Source organism: Notolepis coatsorum, assembly GCF_963971535.1.
Source record: "Notolepis coatsorum genome assembly, chromosome: 13".
NCBI classification, from domain to species: domain Eukaryota; kingdom Metazoa; phylum Chordata; class Actinopteri; order Aulopiformes; family Paralepididae; genus Notolepis; species Notolepis coatsorum.
In genome coordinates, this window is record NC_140177.1 from 95,775,500 (window position 1) to 95,794,150 (window position 18,651).

General features: G+C 43.7%; 1 protein-coding gene across 1 annotated transcript in view; it reads right to left on the reverse strand.

Moving 5' to 3' along the window:
* cdh12a (cadherin 12a) overlaps nucleotides 1–18,651 on the reverse strand; it is a 483,846-nt gene that overhangs the window by 380,735 nt on the left and 84,460 nt on the right. The window contains exon 2 of the mRNA XM_084328112.1: nucleotides 15,352–15,476. Within this exon, the coding sequence (XP_084184238.1) occupies nucleotides 15,352–15,476 (125 nt within the window). The remainder of the gene's footprint in view (nucleotides 1–15,351; nucleotides 15,477–18,651) is intronic.

Genomic DNA, 18,651 nt, shown 5'->3' on the forward strand with positions numbered 1-18,651 from the left:
GAAAACAACATTGTATTTGAAGTTACTGCACTTTGCCTGTACATTACCTCTATAATTATTTAAGGAAATCGTGCAGCAGAGTGCAGTATCTGCTTTTTTGGGGTTAATTAAAATAATTATGTCATATTTTTGTATGCCTAAAGATTACTTCATTAATACATGTTAAATCTGGGTACTATCATCTATCTACCTATAACACATGTTGGATGGCAAGTCAAAACACTTTAAAGCCATTTTTCACTGTTTGGAAGTTACTGCGGTCTGCCTGGGTTTTGAGTGTGATTTTGTAGTTACTGCAGTTTTTAAAACCCCATATCTCCAAAACTGAGCGACATTAACATCTGAAACTTGGTCACAAGATAAAACATTTATTGACAAGGTCAATTTCACTCATAACTAAATTTTGACTTTTTTCAAGTTACTGCGGTTAGCCTTGACAGGGCAGTACAGTGATGCAGACTGGGCTGCTGACATCACAGATAGAAGGAGTACTACTGGATACTGTGTTAGTTTAAACACAAACAGCTCACTGGTTTCATGGAAAACAAAGAAGCAGCCCACAGTGGCACTGTCAACTTGTGAAGCCGAATACATGGCCCTGGCCATGACGATACAGGAGTGTATTTATCTAGAACAACTGCTCGGAGGGATGGATAACTATGTATATAAGAAAACTGTTGTTTATGAGGACAACCAGGGTACTATTGCCATTGCGAGAAACCCTGTGTGTCGACAGAGGTGTAAGCATATGGATATAAAGTACCATTTCATCAGATCTGTCATCAGAGAAGAAAGGATGACACTGGTTTATTGTCCAACAGATGACATGGTAGCAGACGCTATGACGAAGCCTGCTTCAAAATTGAAACTGAGGGGAGATTTGCAGAGGTCATGTTTGGTGTGTAAATATTGACTGCCATACTCTTTTTGATGTTCTAAGACTGTGTTATTTTCTTTGTAAATTGTTTTGAAGAGTTCATACAGTGTACTAAGCAACCATAAGTGGGAGTGTTGAATCTAGAGGGTGTATGTATGGTTGTAACTAACTGTAACTGTCCTCTACTACTCCCATGACTGCATATATATCTGTGTCCACTGGATGGCGCTATAGGCGGAGCTTCTACTGTCTACGCCAGGTTGGGGAGTATATGAATGAATGAATGACCTTTATTTATAGAGCACCCTTCACAGCACGAATGCACAGGGTGCTTTACACTACATCTTAATATAAAAACACAATAAAAACAAAATCAGAAATAAATGACAACAGACAAACAGCAGTTAAAAAACAGTGAAACCAGATAGAAAAAGTAGAATAAAAGAATTTGGATAAAATCATGAGTCACTAATTAAAACAACACTATAGAACAGAAAAAGGCGCCTATGTGTGATTAAAAGCCTGCCTGAACAAATGTGTTTTTAGTTGTTTTTTAAACGAGTTCTCAGAGGGGGCAGTTCGCAGGTCCAGGGGGAGAGCGTTCCAGAGCCTTGGTGCTGTCACCTCGAAGGCTCGATCACCCCTTGTTTTTAGCCTGGTCCTGGGGATCACTAGGAGGTGCTGATCGGCAGATCTGAGTGAGCGGGTGTTTGTGTAGGGATGGATGAGTTCCGTGATGTAGATAGGGGCCTGACCGTGAAGTGCTCTGAAAGTGAAAGTGAGGACTTTGAAGTGAATTCTGTAGTGTACCGGGATCTATATAAGTCTTGGTTCCCTCCTACTTTTTATTCTTCCCACACATGCTTCTCCCGGAGAGGAGAACACATGAGCTGTTGTGGTATGAGTCAATGTGAATGAATAAACCGCTGCCAGCAGAGCAAGGCCACAGATGGAAACCATGCCTCTTGTACATATTATTGTCGTCCCATAGCCATTTCTGTTAAATCAGCATTTTTCTATGATGCCCTATAGCTCATGGAATGAACTCCAACCGTCCTTAAAGCTTGAGCTTCTCCCCTCTGTTGCAGAATTTAAAACCTTGATCTCCAACCATTGTCAGTCAAGTTGTACGTGTTTTAATTGATTTGTTATCCTTACTTTTGTCTCGCCTTGTTGTCTTATTGTTATGATTTTATATGCTGTGTGATTGTATATATTATGGCTTTTTTTGCTTCTTTCTGTATGTACACTCGACGTGACTGTAAATGTGGGAAAGCTCTGTTGCCTTTTGTCAGATCCTGGCAGGTTTTTTGCTAATGAAAGAATATCCATAAAAAGTATCTATCTATACATCTATCTATCTATCTATCTATCTATCTATCTATCTATCTATCTATCTATCTATCTATCTATCTATCTATCTATCTATCTATCTATCTATCTATCTATCTATCTGTCTATCTGTCTGTCTGTCTGTCTGTCTGTCTGTCTGTCTGTCTGTCTGTCTGTCTGTCTGTCTGTCTGTCTGTCTATCTATCTATCTATCTATCTATCTATCTATCTATCTATCTATCTATCTATCTATCCATCCGTCTATAATTCCATCTATTGTAAATATGTAAATAACTTAAACAGCGTCTACAATGTGTTTATCTACTGTGTTAAAGCTGACAAATATTATAGTGTGCACACAGGGAATGCCTTCGCATTCCTCACAACAGCTCTTGTTAGGAGACGAGAGTCTGTGTTCTAAACATTTTGTAATCCAATCCTAACTAGCTGACCAATACATATTCCTTTATTTGGTATTGTGTCAGTATTGTATTCTGCTGCTATTCCCGAAGAAGCATCTTCATTGGTTTAGTGACGACATAAAGGACGCTTGATTATTCCTGCTCTTGGCAGAATCTAGAATTTCAGCCCGTTGCAATGAACCTCCTTGCAACGTACCCCTGTCTGTAACTAATTGCTTGATTCACTTTGAATAAACCGTTGAAAGATGTTTCTACCTTTCATTATTGGATATAGTCAGATGATAATTTGGATATTGAATATACGTGTCAATTTGGGTAACGGCCCGAAGTGATTATTTCACACTTTTGAGTTTTAATTAAATGATTATTGGGAGAGTTGGTGATTTATGTGTGGGTTAGGGTTAGGGTTGCAAAATGCCGTAAATTAATTGTTGGAAGAAGCGTTGAAAGGAAGTCAGTGGATTTGATTGAGGCAAAAAGTTAACAACGTAAACAAAGTGTAAGAGTATTCCTTTTTTTGTCTGTTGCTTCTAAGGATAGGATAACACAAGGAAGCTCTGCCTGTGGGTATCATGGAAAATGAGAACTAGCATGGAGGGGGGTTGTTCTGGGACACTGGAACTAAGTGTCGAGCCTTCCCAAGGTGAAGGGAGGTGCCCACTTGATAACCCTGGTGATTATGCTGGCTCTCACTGCCTATGCCTACCTATCTACATCACAGGGGCGTGGGTCTTTTGAAGTTGGTAATGCTGTTTGGGGGCCATTATGGGCCACGTAATACATTTGTAGTGTCTAAATCCATAGTATAATTATTCATAGGCATGTTAGGCACCGATCCTTATCATTGGGGCACACATATCTTGTGTGTCATTATTAATTTCCAAGGCATAGGAAACTTCAATCAATATTTGTGAACATAAGCTATTCTCTGCCGCTCCAAAAGCCAGAAACCGGACAATCAATACTTAAATGTGTAATGTTATCAAGTATAAAATCTGGAGCTGTTCCAATGTGAACCCAGAGAAAGTAGTTTTTTTTCTTATTTAGAATAATGAACTTTATTTTATAGCCGTGCTCTCAGCTCTGCCACAGAAAATGCACATGTATAATCATTCCCCTGGGTGCTCTCAGTGTCATCCCTACTATCTTTCCCAATTCATTGTATATGGAGCAGCTCCAGACTTCATACTGGATGACATTGCAAGTTTAAGTTTTAACACTAACTAGAGTTTCTGGAGAGTTGTTCATCTTCACTAATATTCCTGGACCATAGGAATAACACGTATGGGCGTAATTCCCCTATAATGTGACTATAAAAAACTACATTTAGAGGGCACTAATAATGATTAAGCACATAGGAACTAATAAGGAGCTTTATCTTAACAAATTGATAAGGAACAAATATTTTGTGTAACTTTTCAAATGGATTGTTCTTTACTGAATGTGCCATTGGGATTTATGTGCTCTGAGGCATCAGATCTGATACTTGAGTGATCTACAACAGTTTGTTGTGTAGTTCCTCATTAATTCCTAGGGATGTCATTTTTATTATATTATGTTCCCTAAACTAACATATTACCAACAGTATTACTTAAAAGCAGGGGTGTAAAAAGTACCCAGAAATTATACTTAAGTGAAAGTATGGGTACCGTCTCAAAATCGTACTCAAGTAAAAGTCAGAGTATCTGGCTAAAAACACACTTGAGTAAAAGTAAAAAAGTTTCTACTTTTAAATGTACTTAAGTACTAAAAAGTTAAAGTAAAACTTTTTTTTATTCCCGGGCAATGAAATGTTCCGTTTCGTTCTCTTCATCACTCGTACTATAGTTTGTGGCCATCTTCTGTAGCTTGTCACTCTGACTGTCTATTCTTCTGATAGCAGTCAGTATGTTTATTTTCCTCTGAAATGTAATTGAGTAAAAGTACAATTATACAAACCTAATAATACTTGAGTAAAGTACAAATCCCCAAAAACAGTACTTAAGTATTGTAACAAAGTACAATCACTCAAGTACTTTACACCCCTGCTTAAAAGTATCCAACAGTGTTTTCTTGTAAACAGCTTGCGTTTTTGTTTGAGGGGGGTGACAGTGGCTCAGGAGGTAGAGCAGTCGTCTGGTAATCTGAAAGTTCCCAGTTAGATTCCGGCTTCTCCCAGCAGTGTGTCAGGTTGGCACCTTGCATGCTTGCCTCTGCCATCGGTGTGAATGTCATTGATTGATTGATTGAACATTTTATTAACAGATTGCAGAATGGGTACAATACAGTACAGCTCAATACACACAATTGTTAAGGGGATGCAGACCAGAGAAAGACTTTCGTCTTGTTTACATCAGGGCCCCCCATTTTCAATTCATCGTTTATAACATATATGACATACATGACATACAGATAGACAGTACTGCTACATCTATACATTTATGACATACCAGATTTCCAAATACAGTACTGTTTGTGATACAAAAATTGTCTAAAAAAGAGAGTATATACATTTGACAAAGAAACTGTACATTGGAGGTAGGTGGGGTGGAGGGGGGGGGGTTGGGTAGGTGGGGTGGGGGGGGGGGGAACTGTGTGAGTTAATAATAGGTGAATGTGAGGCATAAGTTGTAAAGCGCTTAGGATAACAGCACTATATAAATGCAGTACATTTACCATTTTTGATTACATTAACATTTTCACCCAAATAGACTGTTTTCCGTTATTATAGTCTACCAGATGTCCTACCTCGTATAGCCTTTTCGACCCCTTTTGATTGACAGGCAGTTAGTTTGTTAGATTTCGAGGAAGATCGTATAGACCAGGACCAGCAACTCCGGAGCCGCAGGCGGCTCTTTAGCCAATCAGCTGCGGCTCCCTGGTCAACATTTTAATTTTAATTTTTTTAAATGTACTTGATTTTTTTATCTCTTATTTTGGAAATCGATGTCATACTGTGACACTGAAATGAAAAAATATTTCATCAACTAAAATATTTAGTCAACTAAAATATTTCATCAACTAAAATATACAGTACGTCACATCCCGTACATGTGCCTCTCCCTGCCGTCTGCAAGTGGCTAATCCTGAGTTTCCGACCCCCCAGTAAGCTAACGTTAGGTTATGACTATAACCAAGTTCTGTTAATTAGGGGTGACGCTTGGCATCACTACTGCAATCGCTCGCGTACGTGCACGCGCACTGAATAAATTCCACAAATGTACCTTTAATACCAGTATTAGTCTGACCACACCCCTCATCAGCTTACCTTCATAAGCAGGTGTGTGGTCACCTGCTCTCCTCCTTCCCAAGCTTTCACCACAAGGTGAGGTCAAGGGCTGCAGCGGCCGTCTGATGCCAAGCGTCACCCCTAATTAACAGAACTTGGTTATAGTCATAACCTAACGTTCTGTTTCATTAGGGGCTCTGCTTGGCATCACTACTGCACAAAGGGAGGCCAAGCGGAGCCGCTGGCTGACAAATACACCCCGCTGACAGCCCCCCAAAACCATCAGAACAGGGAGGGCCGAGCCCCCCCGACCCCCCCTAATGGAGGGTATCCCCCCTATTAGAGGCTTCACGGGAAGGCGACGGACCCGACCGTGCGAAGAGGCACTCAAGCAACTCAACGCACAGGGTGAGCAGACCGTGGCTTGACCCCACGACTACACACACGCACAACCCGCATGCCACCCGGGAACGAACGGAGGAACAACCTCGTTACTGCCCCCAGAATCACGGGGTCAAGGGCAAACCCAACCCCGTGGCAAGGCCGTAGCAGCGGAGCGCGAAGGAAGACCCAGACCCACCAAAAGGACTGGACTCCCTGGAATGGGGGCCCGGAGAAGTCCATGATGTCAGCATCAAGACCCCACCAGGTGGGCACGTAGTGCCCCGCCCCCCACATCGCCAGCGTATTCGGACAAAGGCCCCTCAGTTACTGCCCCTGGTATTCCCAGGCGGAATCCCATCCAAGTACTAACCAGGCCAGAACCTGCTTAGCTTCCGAGATCGGACGAGATCGGGCGAGTTCAGGTTGGTATGGCCGTAAGCCGAGCGGGCCCTGTCCCCCCAATAGTACACCGCCTGGCACACTGACCCTGCAGAACAGGCAGTCAGCATGGCCGTAAGCACACAAAAAAGGTTAACCAACGGAAGCAGGCAGCGCACCGGGGAAAAACCAGGCAACAGGCTGTTAACCCTAGCCTGGAGACTGCGGACGAGACAGGCGCCAGAGGGGACAGCTGAACACAGCCGCCCCGGCGGAAGGAGCGTAAGCTGGCGGTGTTGCATGACCAAGCCTCCATTTAAAAACCCCCACCCAGAGGGGTCGAGGCAGAGAAGGCTGACACGATTGGCAGACGTCATGAACGTGCAGGGGCACCCTCAACCGGTGAACCCGGGAGTTGACACTGCTCCAACACACCAGGGAATCAACCACCTCGGTGTTACCCAATGCGGTGGTTGTTCCTATAACCCCTCAAGAAAAAACTCCAAAACACACCTGCGGGTATACACCGGCTATACCGCAGTACAAGTGTTTCAGTTTTCAAAAAAGGGTTAACCCAGGCCTACGGGTCGCAAACATCACTTCGGACCGGGCCTGGCGGTACGGGAAGCACAGGGTCACCAGAGGAGGTCAAAAAACCACCCCCACAGGCCCCTCTTCGCCATGCGTGAGAGAGGAGCGAAAAAGAATGGAGAACCAGCCCCTAAGCACACCGTACTTGGTATTCCCAGGCGGTCTCCCAAACAAGTACTAACCAGGACCAACCTGTGTAGCGGCCGAGATCCGACGAGATCGAGCATGTACAGAATGGCATGGCTGTAAGCCATTACGACAGTGCTGAGTAAAAACGTACCCAACCAGGGTCTCCATAGCGCTTAACCCTGTGACACCCAGACCGACCTGGCATTTTCCCCCTGAAAAAAGCCCAAGTCCCTCAGGGTACCAGAACAGCAGATCTGCATCCCCGGCGGACAACGGGTTCAACTGATCTGGACCAGCGTGACCAGAACCAGTCCTGTGCCCTAACCACGCCGACATGCCTACTCCAGGAGAAGGGCAGATATGCGTGTTGATCTTAACATGAAAAGAAGGCGCCACCCAGACGTTCGGGCGAACCGCGCCTGGTGGCCCACCCCAAGGGCGTGAGACCCCTCTACATATGTTCAGATCCATTCCGTCATCATCCCCCAGACATGAACGAGAATCCGTCGAAAAACCAACCCAGGTCATGGGATCTGGTCGTCGGAAGAGGAAAAACCCCCATCTCAGTTGCTTTATAAAAACGCTGTTTCAACCACAAGCAACCAAGGCGTGCCAGTCAATCGCCTGTTTACAGCGAGCTAGCACTATACGTGCGTCGGGACACACCCCCATCAATGAACAGGCTATTTAGACCTGTCATTGAATCCCCAAGGCGCCCAGGGGAACGACAAGAGGGGTGTGACACTCCCTAACTCCAACACTTCTGGAATAGAAAAGAAGGAAGCATCAACAGTATGTATCCCAGTCTACACAGCCGGGGTAAAAAATGTTCACATTTTTACATCCCACCACCCTCCCATAGGAAGGAGACGGGGATCCCCAGAGAGACTTCCCACGCGAGCTGTACAGATTGAAAAGAATATATTGCACCTTGAGCCATGCACCAGAGCCCTGGTGGAGAGCTTCGTGGGGTGGAGCGACAGCAACCACCTCCAACTCAACACCAGTAAGACCAAGGAGCTGGTGGTGGACTTCCGGAGGGGCAAGAAGAGGCCCCTCCCGATTCCCATCTCCATCCGAGGGGTGGATGTGGAGATGGTGGACTCATACAAGTTCCTTGGGGTACACCTGAACAATAAACTGGACTGGTCGGACAACACAGAGGCCCTCTACAGGAAGGGACAGAGCAGGCTGTTCTTCCTGAGGAGACTCAGGTCCTTCAATGTGTGCAACAAACTGCTGCAGTCTTTTTACCAGTCTGTTGTGGCCAGCATCCTCTTCTATGCTGTGGCATGCTGGGGAGGCTACATCAACTCAAGGGACACCAACAAGCTCAACAAGCTGGTGAGGAAGGCTAGCTCTGTGGTGGGAGTCGAGCTACCTAGACTTGAGGTGATGGTAGAGAGGGGGATGATAAGGAAGCTGGATGCCATCATGGAGAACCCCTACCACCCCCTCTACGACGAGCTAGTCAAGATGAGAAGCTCGTTCAGCCACAGACTCATCCCCCCCCGACACTCAACTAACCGCCTCGGACAGTCCTTCATACCAGCGGCCATCAGGCTCCACAACAGTGGGCAGCGACTAGCAGCCTCCAGGCCCCACAACAGGGGGCAGCGACAGCGACTGCTACCAGACATTGACCTGGGACTTATAGGAACCCAAGGGGGACAAAGTAGACTACCCTGGTACTTTGATTAATGTATACTCAGTAGATAGTAAATTATTATAACACTACCTCTTGCATACTGCACCTCATGTGACACTGTGAATAATGTGAATATTCCTCAGCTAGTCAGATAGTAAATTATATTGACCATATTGATCAAATTGTTTACACTGCCTGAGTTGTCTTTTACTACCTGTATACTGTGTTGTTTTACTACCTGTACCCCTCCCCCCCTCCCCCCCATGCTGCTATGATGCCTGAATTTCCCCAAGGGGATCAATAAAGGAATATCTTATCTTATCTTATGTAAAAAAAATTGGTTTTAGGGCTCTCCGGGGAAGAGGCACTGAACCCATACACACTCAATAAACGAATTGAATCATATACAATAGAATAGGACCCTTCTAGAGGGTCCACTCACTTTGACAATCTGAGGAGGAAGGCTCTGTACTCTGATGGAGGCTCCCTCACATGGAAGAAGGGGTCCGACCTGAACAGCACACGGAAGTCCTACCAACAGAGACGCGCACGGTGACGTACTCTATGGCGGGGGAATTCCTGCGGTACACACGCCCAATATACCAGGCCGTGGGACCAGGAAACTCCCCCCCCCCCCCCCCCCCGTAACGTGCCGAACCGCCACGTGACGGGAACCTTGAAGGACAGGGGGTGTACCCCTGACCGACAGAACAAGGGGGAGAGGAAAGGTTACCAGTTCACCCCTTTACGACCCCACACCCATGATACGATGTAATGACAAAAAGAGAATATGACACAGTCATAGTCAGCTCTATGAAGCGTTTGACAGCTCCACACAGCGCACGAGCTAACCTGCTATCTGATTTTTACTAAGGAAAAACACAGAATAGAGAGGGCTCTAAGAGCCCCGGTCCAACATACACATGTGCTTCTGTGGCCAGTCCAACCCAGTTGTAGGTCACATGACACACACAACCCGTCATCACCTACAAAAAATGGCAAAAAACACTCAACAGAGGAACGCCGTTTTTCACAATGAGAGAATACATCATTCTCGATTAGTATTGGCCACAGCGACCAAACCATTTTTTCTTTTAGGAAAATAAAGTTTCTCCAGCAGATTTAGCACAACCTCAGCAATCAAGCTAAGAGTTACATTGCATCCCTACCACACAAAAGACACAATTAGTGCACAACATGTCTGATAGGAGGATGAAAAAGTCCCCAGGGAACCGGGGGGAAACACAATCCTCTTATTTTACCCTCAATACGGCCAGTTAAAACAGGAAAACCTGTTAATATGTGAACACACTGTTCATTGTCATCACAGGCTGAGAAAAGAACATTACTCACTTGTCACCAAGCATAGCTTCATAGGTTAGTTACCTTAGTTGTGAGTACACGGTACATATAAACACCATGATGTTTCTCACACAACAACCAGATCATTACATCCCGATTTGCACGGAGAAGCTAACTGCCAGTGACAAAAACAGCTCACACATAACCCGCGCCGTATCCCAAATGCATTGCAGCAACACACGTTTTGGGAAAAACATCGTTATTCACAATACATTTAGAAAAGTAAAACCAGAAAACGTGTTATTAGGTCTGGTCAAACCTGTTCCTACCCGGAACGTAGATCAGCGAAGTGCAGTCACAGACACCGTAGGAACACAGCCGCTCCTGTGTTGATCGAACTGGGCAGCGTCGCCGCTCCAACCCGCACTACAGTCCTTTGTCGATGCAACCTTGCCGTCCTGGCTCAGGGCAGGGTCGACGAAACATCCCCTGTCAAGGATGACGTCGTAGTCAAGAGTGTAAAACATGTTAAAATCAAAGCACGTTCAACAGAATAGCATCAAGCTAACGGCCGCTCCAACCGTACGGGTGCTACTGCTTCTGCTCGCGAGACGCCGCTAACGACGCATGCGATCAGAAGCGAGCCCACGGCGGCGCGCGAGAAGCTAAGCTACCCCGCGCCAGGCCATGGCTTATAGCAGCAAGCTAACGTTACCTAGCGATCACGACATGTTAGCACCGCAGCTAACAGCTGACTGGCTAACAGTAGGCCCACCTGAGCAGGCCATGTAGTGATCCCAGCAGGCTAACGCAGCAGTTAACAGCTGACTGCCTAACCGTAAGCTAAGCAGCTATCAATTGAACCTGTAAACAATGACATAACACTCACCCAGACAGGCCGCCGTTCTGAACCTCTCCTCACTTTTTAAGAGAAAAGAGAAAACAAGATGTCAACACCGCTTCACGACGGTGATATTACCAACACCCGACGGAATCAGCACAATACCAACTGGCCTGTGTAGCTGACTTTGAACATGAATCTGCCGCTATCGCACATTCATGCACATATCCCCTCGTGAAGGAATACTCTCATTTGGATATGAAAGATGGGGCCTTAACACGGTGACAGAGAGAATCCACTCGTCCAAAACACACAGGGATCACCAGTGTTAATGGTCGCGGCCCACTAACTATAATGGTCTTCAGACCAAGGTCTTCTGTCGCCTAGGTGGCTGAACAAAGGACCCTAGCCTGGGGCCGGTTTCCATAAACATTGTCAAGTAGCCCCCATAGCACTAACAGACAAGTGGAGCCTGCCAGCAAACACTACTCACCCAACCTGGAACGCACCGCTTCTCACAACAGCGGCATGTCCGACAGTTCAGCTGTGGCCTGACAGGTTTCACCCCAACAACACAGCAAGGAACTGCAGTTGAGAAGCATGCAGCGGCGTGCTCCCAATACGAAAAACCGGTGGAGGGTTTTTAGAATGATCATCATCTTCTAGACACTCCAGTACGAAGACAATATCGCCGTATTTTCTCGAAAATAGTGAGAGAGAAAATAAAGATATGATGTCAACGTATCTCCTCCTTGTAAACAAAATTTTTTTTCCCCCTAACAACACGTCAAGTGGGGTACTACCGAGGCACTTTCTTGTGGTGAAAGCGAGAAGGAGGAGAGCAGGTGACCACACACCTGCTTATGAAGGTAAGCTGATGAGGGGTGTGGTCAGACTAATACTGGTATTAAAGGTACATTTGTGGAATTTATTCAGTGCGCGTGCACGTACGCGAGCGAGTGCAGTAGTGATGCCAAGCAGAGCCCCTAATGAAACAGAACCATGGATACATCCAAAAAAAGGAAAGTCTGAGGAAAATAGAGGGTTTAATTCAGCGTGGACAGATTAATTTGCTTTCACGACTAACGATGCAGGCTTACCTGTAGCTATGCCTTACCTGTATTATCTTTTTTATTTTATAGATTTTCCACAAATAAGGGAAGGACTCAAATAGAGCTGCATAGTTCAGGGTTTTATTTCAAAGTAGGTCTACAGATGCCAGTGTTTTTTCTCCTCTTCTGTGTTTTATTTCAAAGTAGGTCTACACATGGTAGTCTTTTTTTCAAAGTGGACTACTTTTTATTTTATAAATGTTCCACAAATAAGGGAAGGACTCAAATATACCTGAATAGTTCAGGGTTTTATTTCAAAGTCGATCTACAAACACCAGTGTTTTGTCTCCTCTTCTGTGTTTTATTTGAAAATAGGTCTACACAGCCAGGCTTTTTTCTCCTCTTCATAAGAGTTTGAGGTTTTCCTTTGTTATAAGTCAAAACATTTCTTTTTGTTGCTTTATAATTCCCCCTGTGCGGTCCATCGGCGGACCGCAAATGACATCTGGTCATAAATCCGTATTCAAGTATTAACATCATGAACATGTCACAACAGCATGTAGAATGTATACTATCATCAATACGTTAGTTTAGCAATAGGTTAAAAGTGTCATTAGATAGATTTAACTTTTAGATTTGACCAATTCTATCCGCAAGGGCGACCATTTTGGATATTTTGAACCATGGGAATTGTAGTCTTTTTGCAGGCATTTTGTAGCAGAGTTCCACAGATATGGTTCTGCGTTGAAAGTCTTTAAAATTACACTTCCTGGAAGATTTTATGGTGTTCAAGGTTCAGAGTTCTTTATGAATTATTTCAATAACTGTTAATATTCGGGATAATAAGCCACAAAAGGTAACGTTTTTGACAAATATTGAAAGGCTTTCAAGTTTCTCTCCCCTATTGTTAACATGTAGGAACAATTAGATCTGAAATTAGTTTCAAAAAGGTTGCACTGTGGGGAAAATAAAAAGTACAGTAGATTACAGTAGATTTCATTATCTATTCTTATGCACGCCTGGTGATACTAAATCCAAATTGAACTCGGGCATTTGAAAGATAATATATGTATATATAAATGTGCGAATTGGCTATAATAAGGTAATTTATAAGCCTCCTATTCTATATTCTATAATAATATTTCAAATTGCATTGGTCCGGATGGGAGAATTCAGTACTGTATCTACAGAACCTTCTGTTTAATAATCTTCCCTTTATTAATTTACACATTATCTCAAGAAGGCACTGAACGAGATTAGTGGCAGTTTCTAATGTTTGGTCATTATTAGCATGGTGTTATTCACTGTCAAAGATGCAAAGAAAAATCATAATTCATATTCTCCTTTGTTTCATCACAATTTAAGCAAGCCTAGTAATATACACAATATTTCTAACACTGTGAATACATTCCCTGAGGTCCATAGATGTCCCTAGATACCAAGAATATGCAAATGAACCTTGTAGAAGTGGAGCAATATTCCATTTACCTAGGTATATATTTTAGGCGGATCTACAAACACCAGTGTTTTGTCTCCTCTTCTGTGTTTTATTTGAAAATAGGTCTACACAGCCAGGCTTTTTTCTCCTCTTCATAAGAGTTTGAGGTTTTCCTTTGTTATAAGTCAAAACATTTCTTTTTGTTGCTTTATAATTCCCCCTGTGCGGTCCATCGGCGGACCGCAAATGACATCTGGTCATAAATCCGTATTCAAGTATTAACATCATGAACATGTCACAACAGCATGTAGAATGTATACTATCATCAATACGTTAGTTTAGCAATAGGTTAAAAGTGTCATTAGATAGATTTAACTTTTAGATTTGACCAATTCTATCCGCAAGGGCGACCATTTTGGATATTTTGAACCATGGGAATTGTAGTCTTTTTGCAGGCATTTTGTAGCAGAGTTCCACAGATATGGTTCTGCGTTGAAAGTCTTTAAAATTACACTTCCTGGAAGATTTTATGGTGTTCAAGGTTCAGAGTTCTTTATGAATTATTTCAATAACTGTTAATATTCGGGATAATAAGCCACAAAAGGTAACGTTTTTGACAAATATTGAAAGGCTTTCAAGTTTCTCTCCCCTATTGTTAACATGTAGGAACAATTAGATCTGAAATTAGTTTCAAAAAGGTTGCACTGTGGGGAAAATAAAAAGTACAGTAGATTACAGTAGATTTCATTATCTATTCTTATGCACGCCTGGTGATACTAAATCCAAATTGAACTCGGGCATTTGAAAGATAATATATGTATATATAAATGTGCGAATTGGCTATAATAAGGTAATTTATAAGCCTCCTATTCTATATTCTATAATAATATTTCAAATTGCATTGGTCCGGATGGGAGAATTCAGTACTGTATCTACAGAACCTTCTGTTTAATAATCTTCCCTTTATTAATTTACACATTATCTCAAGAAGGCACTGAACGAGATTAGTGGCAGTTTCTAATGTTTGGTCATTATTAGCATGGTGTTATTCACTGTCAAAGATGCAAAGAAAAATCATAATTCATATTCTCCTTTGTTTCATCACAATTTAAGCAAGCCTAGTAATATACACAATATTTCTAACACTGTGAATACATTCCCTGAGGTCCATAGATGTCCCTAGATACCAAGAATATGCAAATGAACCTTGTAGAAGTGGAGCAATATTCCATTTACCTAGGTATATATTTTAGGCGGATTTTCAGAAAATAGGCTCCGGGTGGAAAAGGTTAATGCAACAAACTGTGTGCTATAAGTATAAAGTATAATAAATCGCTAATTACTTTGGGTATGCAATTGTCAGGCGTTTTATGCTAAATGTGGGGTATGCTTGGGGATAACTATGTTATACACTGTGTTAGCTTCATTTGAAGGGTAAATTAGTTGTGTGGCTCCAGAGGAATTTTATTTTGTGGGAGGGGGGGGGGGGGGGGGGGGGGGGGAATGGCTCTTTTGATAGTAAAGGTTGCTGACCCCTGGTATAGACCAATAGAAATGTAAGCACAAGGGCATGTTTACACGCCTTTAGTGCACTCATTTTGTTTTCAGCGTAATGCCTGTGCTTGTTGCGTGCATGTGCGTCCTCGTGGTGATACACAATTTTCACAATTCACAATTCACAACAAAACTCCAATGCCATCTCCCCCATTTTAACTACCAGACAAGGAACCAAGGTAGCCTGCTACTTACCTGTCCAGTCCAACTAGTGCATGTATGTCCCCTGTAGTCTGGTCGATGGTGAAGATGGAGCCTGCTCCTTCTCCAGACAGGGTATATTTCACCTCATCCTCCCCCTGGTCCATGTCTGTGTGCAGCTAGAAGGAAGAGAGAACACCCGGTAAGTTAAAGGCCCAATACGTATGCTAAAAGTAAATTAATGGGTGGCCCCACCACACAAAGATCATCAGAGGAAAATATGGTGATCCCTCACAAAAAAGGGTATTTCATGGTATTTCCCAAAAATGTATCATGATATTTCCAAATGGTGAAAATATCATTATGGTATCATGGTTTAAATTAGATTATACCATGGTGCAATTTAAATACAAACATAATAACCCACACGCTCTCTCCACTCATGGGAACGATTTGCAGCCAAATGGCTCTTCATCATGTGAAAAAACACCCGCCTTTTTTCATTCTCTAGCTGACTAGCTGAGCTCTTGATACAAGGACTAACACACTAGACAGCAGCTGAGCTCTTGATACATGGACTAACACACTAGACAAAAGTAATAGTTGTAAACAATGGAGTAAAACAGACCTATAATCTGATTTACATTGGATTAGGAAAGTCGGAAAAACAAAACAAAAAAGAAATAACACACAAAAAGATATTTTCCATTTAAGCATTTAACTAATTTATAAATTGGATTGGGGCGCTTGAATGAAGAAATATTAGCAATAGATCAACAATGAAATTGGATTGGGGCTTTGAATGAAGAAATATTAGCAATACAGTAGATCAATAATGAATTAGAGAAGACAATAGACAAATAAGAAAGTTATGTTCTCTATATTCAATAATGTCAGGTATTGTTTGGTCCAAGTCTTCAAGGTGATCTAGAGGAGGGAACATTGGCCCAATCAATCTAGATTATTGATTAACCTAATTAAATACGTCTGTGTCACTATTGTGAATTAAACTATAGTATAGTAAGCTCTGAGAGAGCGCACCAAAGCATACAACGACGGCCTAGAGGCAGGCAACATGAATGACCACAAGGTGGCGCGATACAACGTAAGGAGGACTGTGTCAGAGGCCAAACGACGCTACAGGGATAAAATTGAACTCCAGTTTGAACAAGCTGACTCTAGAGCTATGTGGCAGGGGCTCAAAACGATGACAGACTACAAAGGCGCCTCCCTCAAACTGAACAGTGACATCTCCTTAGCAAATGACCTCAATACCTTCTATGCAAGGTTTGATGCTGGTAATAACAACACCAGCTCACAAGCCTCGGCAATGGGGGGGGGGGGGGTCGGCTGCTGATGGAGGCGCAGTGTTCAGGGTAACAGAGCATGAGGTGAGGCGGACCTTTAAAAAAGTGAATATCAGGAAGGCAGCAGGTCCAGACGGCATCCCCGGCCGCGTCCTAAAAGTCTGTGCCGACCAACTGGCCCCAGTATTCACTGACATATTTAACCTGTCCTTAGAACAGGCTGTCATCCCCACCTGCCTGAAGAAGTCCACTATTATCCCTGTACCCAAAAAATCCAAGCCTGCTTGCCTCAACGACTACCGCCCTGTAGCTCTCACCTCCATAGCCATGAAGTGCTTCGAGAAGCTAGTAAAGGGCTACATCTGCTCCTCCCTCCCCATCAACATGGACCCCCTGCAATTTGCATACCGCCCCAACAGGTCCACGGAGGACGCCATATCCCATGTGCTGCACACAGCAGCATCGCACCTGGACAAGAGGCAGGGGAACTATGTGAGAATGCTATTCATCGACTACAGCTCGGCATTCAATACCATAGTCCCCTCCATACTCATAGCCAAGCTCAGGGACCTGGGCTTGGGCTATGACCTCTGCCAGTGGGTCTTGGACTTCCTGACTGGCAGACCCCAGGTGGTGAGAGCAGGCAACTGCACCTCCTCATCCATCACCCTCAACATAGGGGCCCCCCAGGGCTGTGTTCTGAGTCCCCTCCTCTACTCCCTGTACACACACGACTGTGTGGCTCAGCGGAGTAGCAATACAATCGTCAAATTTGCTGACGACACAGTGGTGGTGGGCCTGATCTCTGCCAACGACGAGAGGGCCTACCTGGAAAAGGTCAAGGTCCTGGCGGGATGGTGCCAGGAAAACAGCCTCTCCCTGAACGTCAGCAAAACAAAGGAGATGATTGTGGACTTCAGGAGGTCGGGGGTCAAGGACTACAGCCCCCTCAGCATCGACGGGGCACCGGTTGAGAGAGTCAACAGCTTTAAGTACCTCGGAGCCTACATATCCGAGGACTTGACATGGACCACACACATTAACAGTGTTGTGAAGAAGGCACGACAACGCCTCTACTTCCTCAGGCGCCTAAGGAAGTTCCAAGTCAGCCAGAAGATCCTTAAGAACTTCTACTCATGTACAATAGAGAGCATCTTGACCGGCAACATCACCTCCTGGTTTGGGAATAGCACTGCACAAGACCAAAGCAGACTACAAAGAGTGACACGTTCAGCCGAACGCACAATTGGAGGGGGGCTCCCCACCCTCCAGAACATTTACTACAAGCGTTGCAAGGGCAAGGCTAAGAGAATCATTAAAGACTCCAGTCACCCGAACAACTGCCTCTTTGAACTGCTGCCGTCAGGCAAGCGATACAGGAGTCTCAAGGCGAGCACAGAAAGACTCAGAAGAAGCTTCTATCCCCAGGCCATCAGGCTGCTAAACGAACAATGAATGAACACTACACAACAACAACCACCAAACGCACATAGCACACACATCCACACGCACACACTCACTTTAAACAAACACACTGTAGCACCCACTCCACACACTTATAGCACACACCCACTTTAAACAAACACACTGTAGCACCCACTCCCCACACTTTATATTTATGGATGAAGGATTGCACTACAACTCGTACACCTTACTGTAAATTGTACCTAAAATTGTACCTCATCCCATTTCTGCTTTGCACTAGATAGTACTGTACATTAGTACACTGCATAGTATTGTGTATTGTATATTATATGGTAACTCAGAACATTGTACATATGTCTATACCGAACACTGTGACCTCATTTTCTTCTTCTAAATTCATGCTATATTATGTTATTATGTTATTTGATACTATCTTGTCTAGCACAGTCTCTGGAGCGTAACAGTAAGAAGCATTTTGTATGAAAGTATTCTGTACTTCTGTATGACAACTATTAAAGAACTTGAACTTGAACTTGAACTTGTATTCATTAATTACTGATGAATTAGAGAACACTATATTTAACCCTAAATGAATTTATGACTGAGTTCTTCAAATACAAAT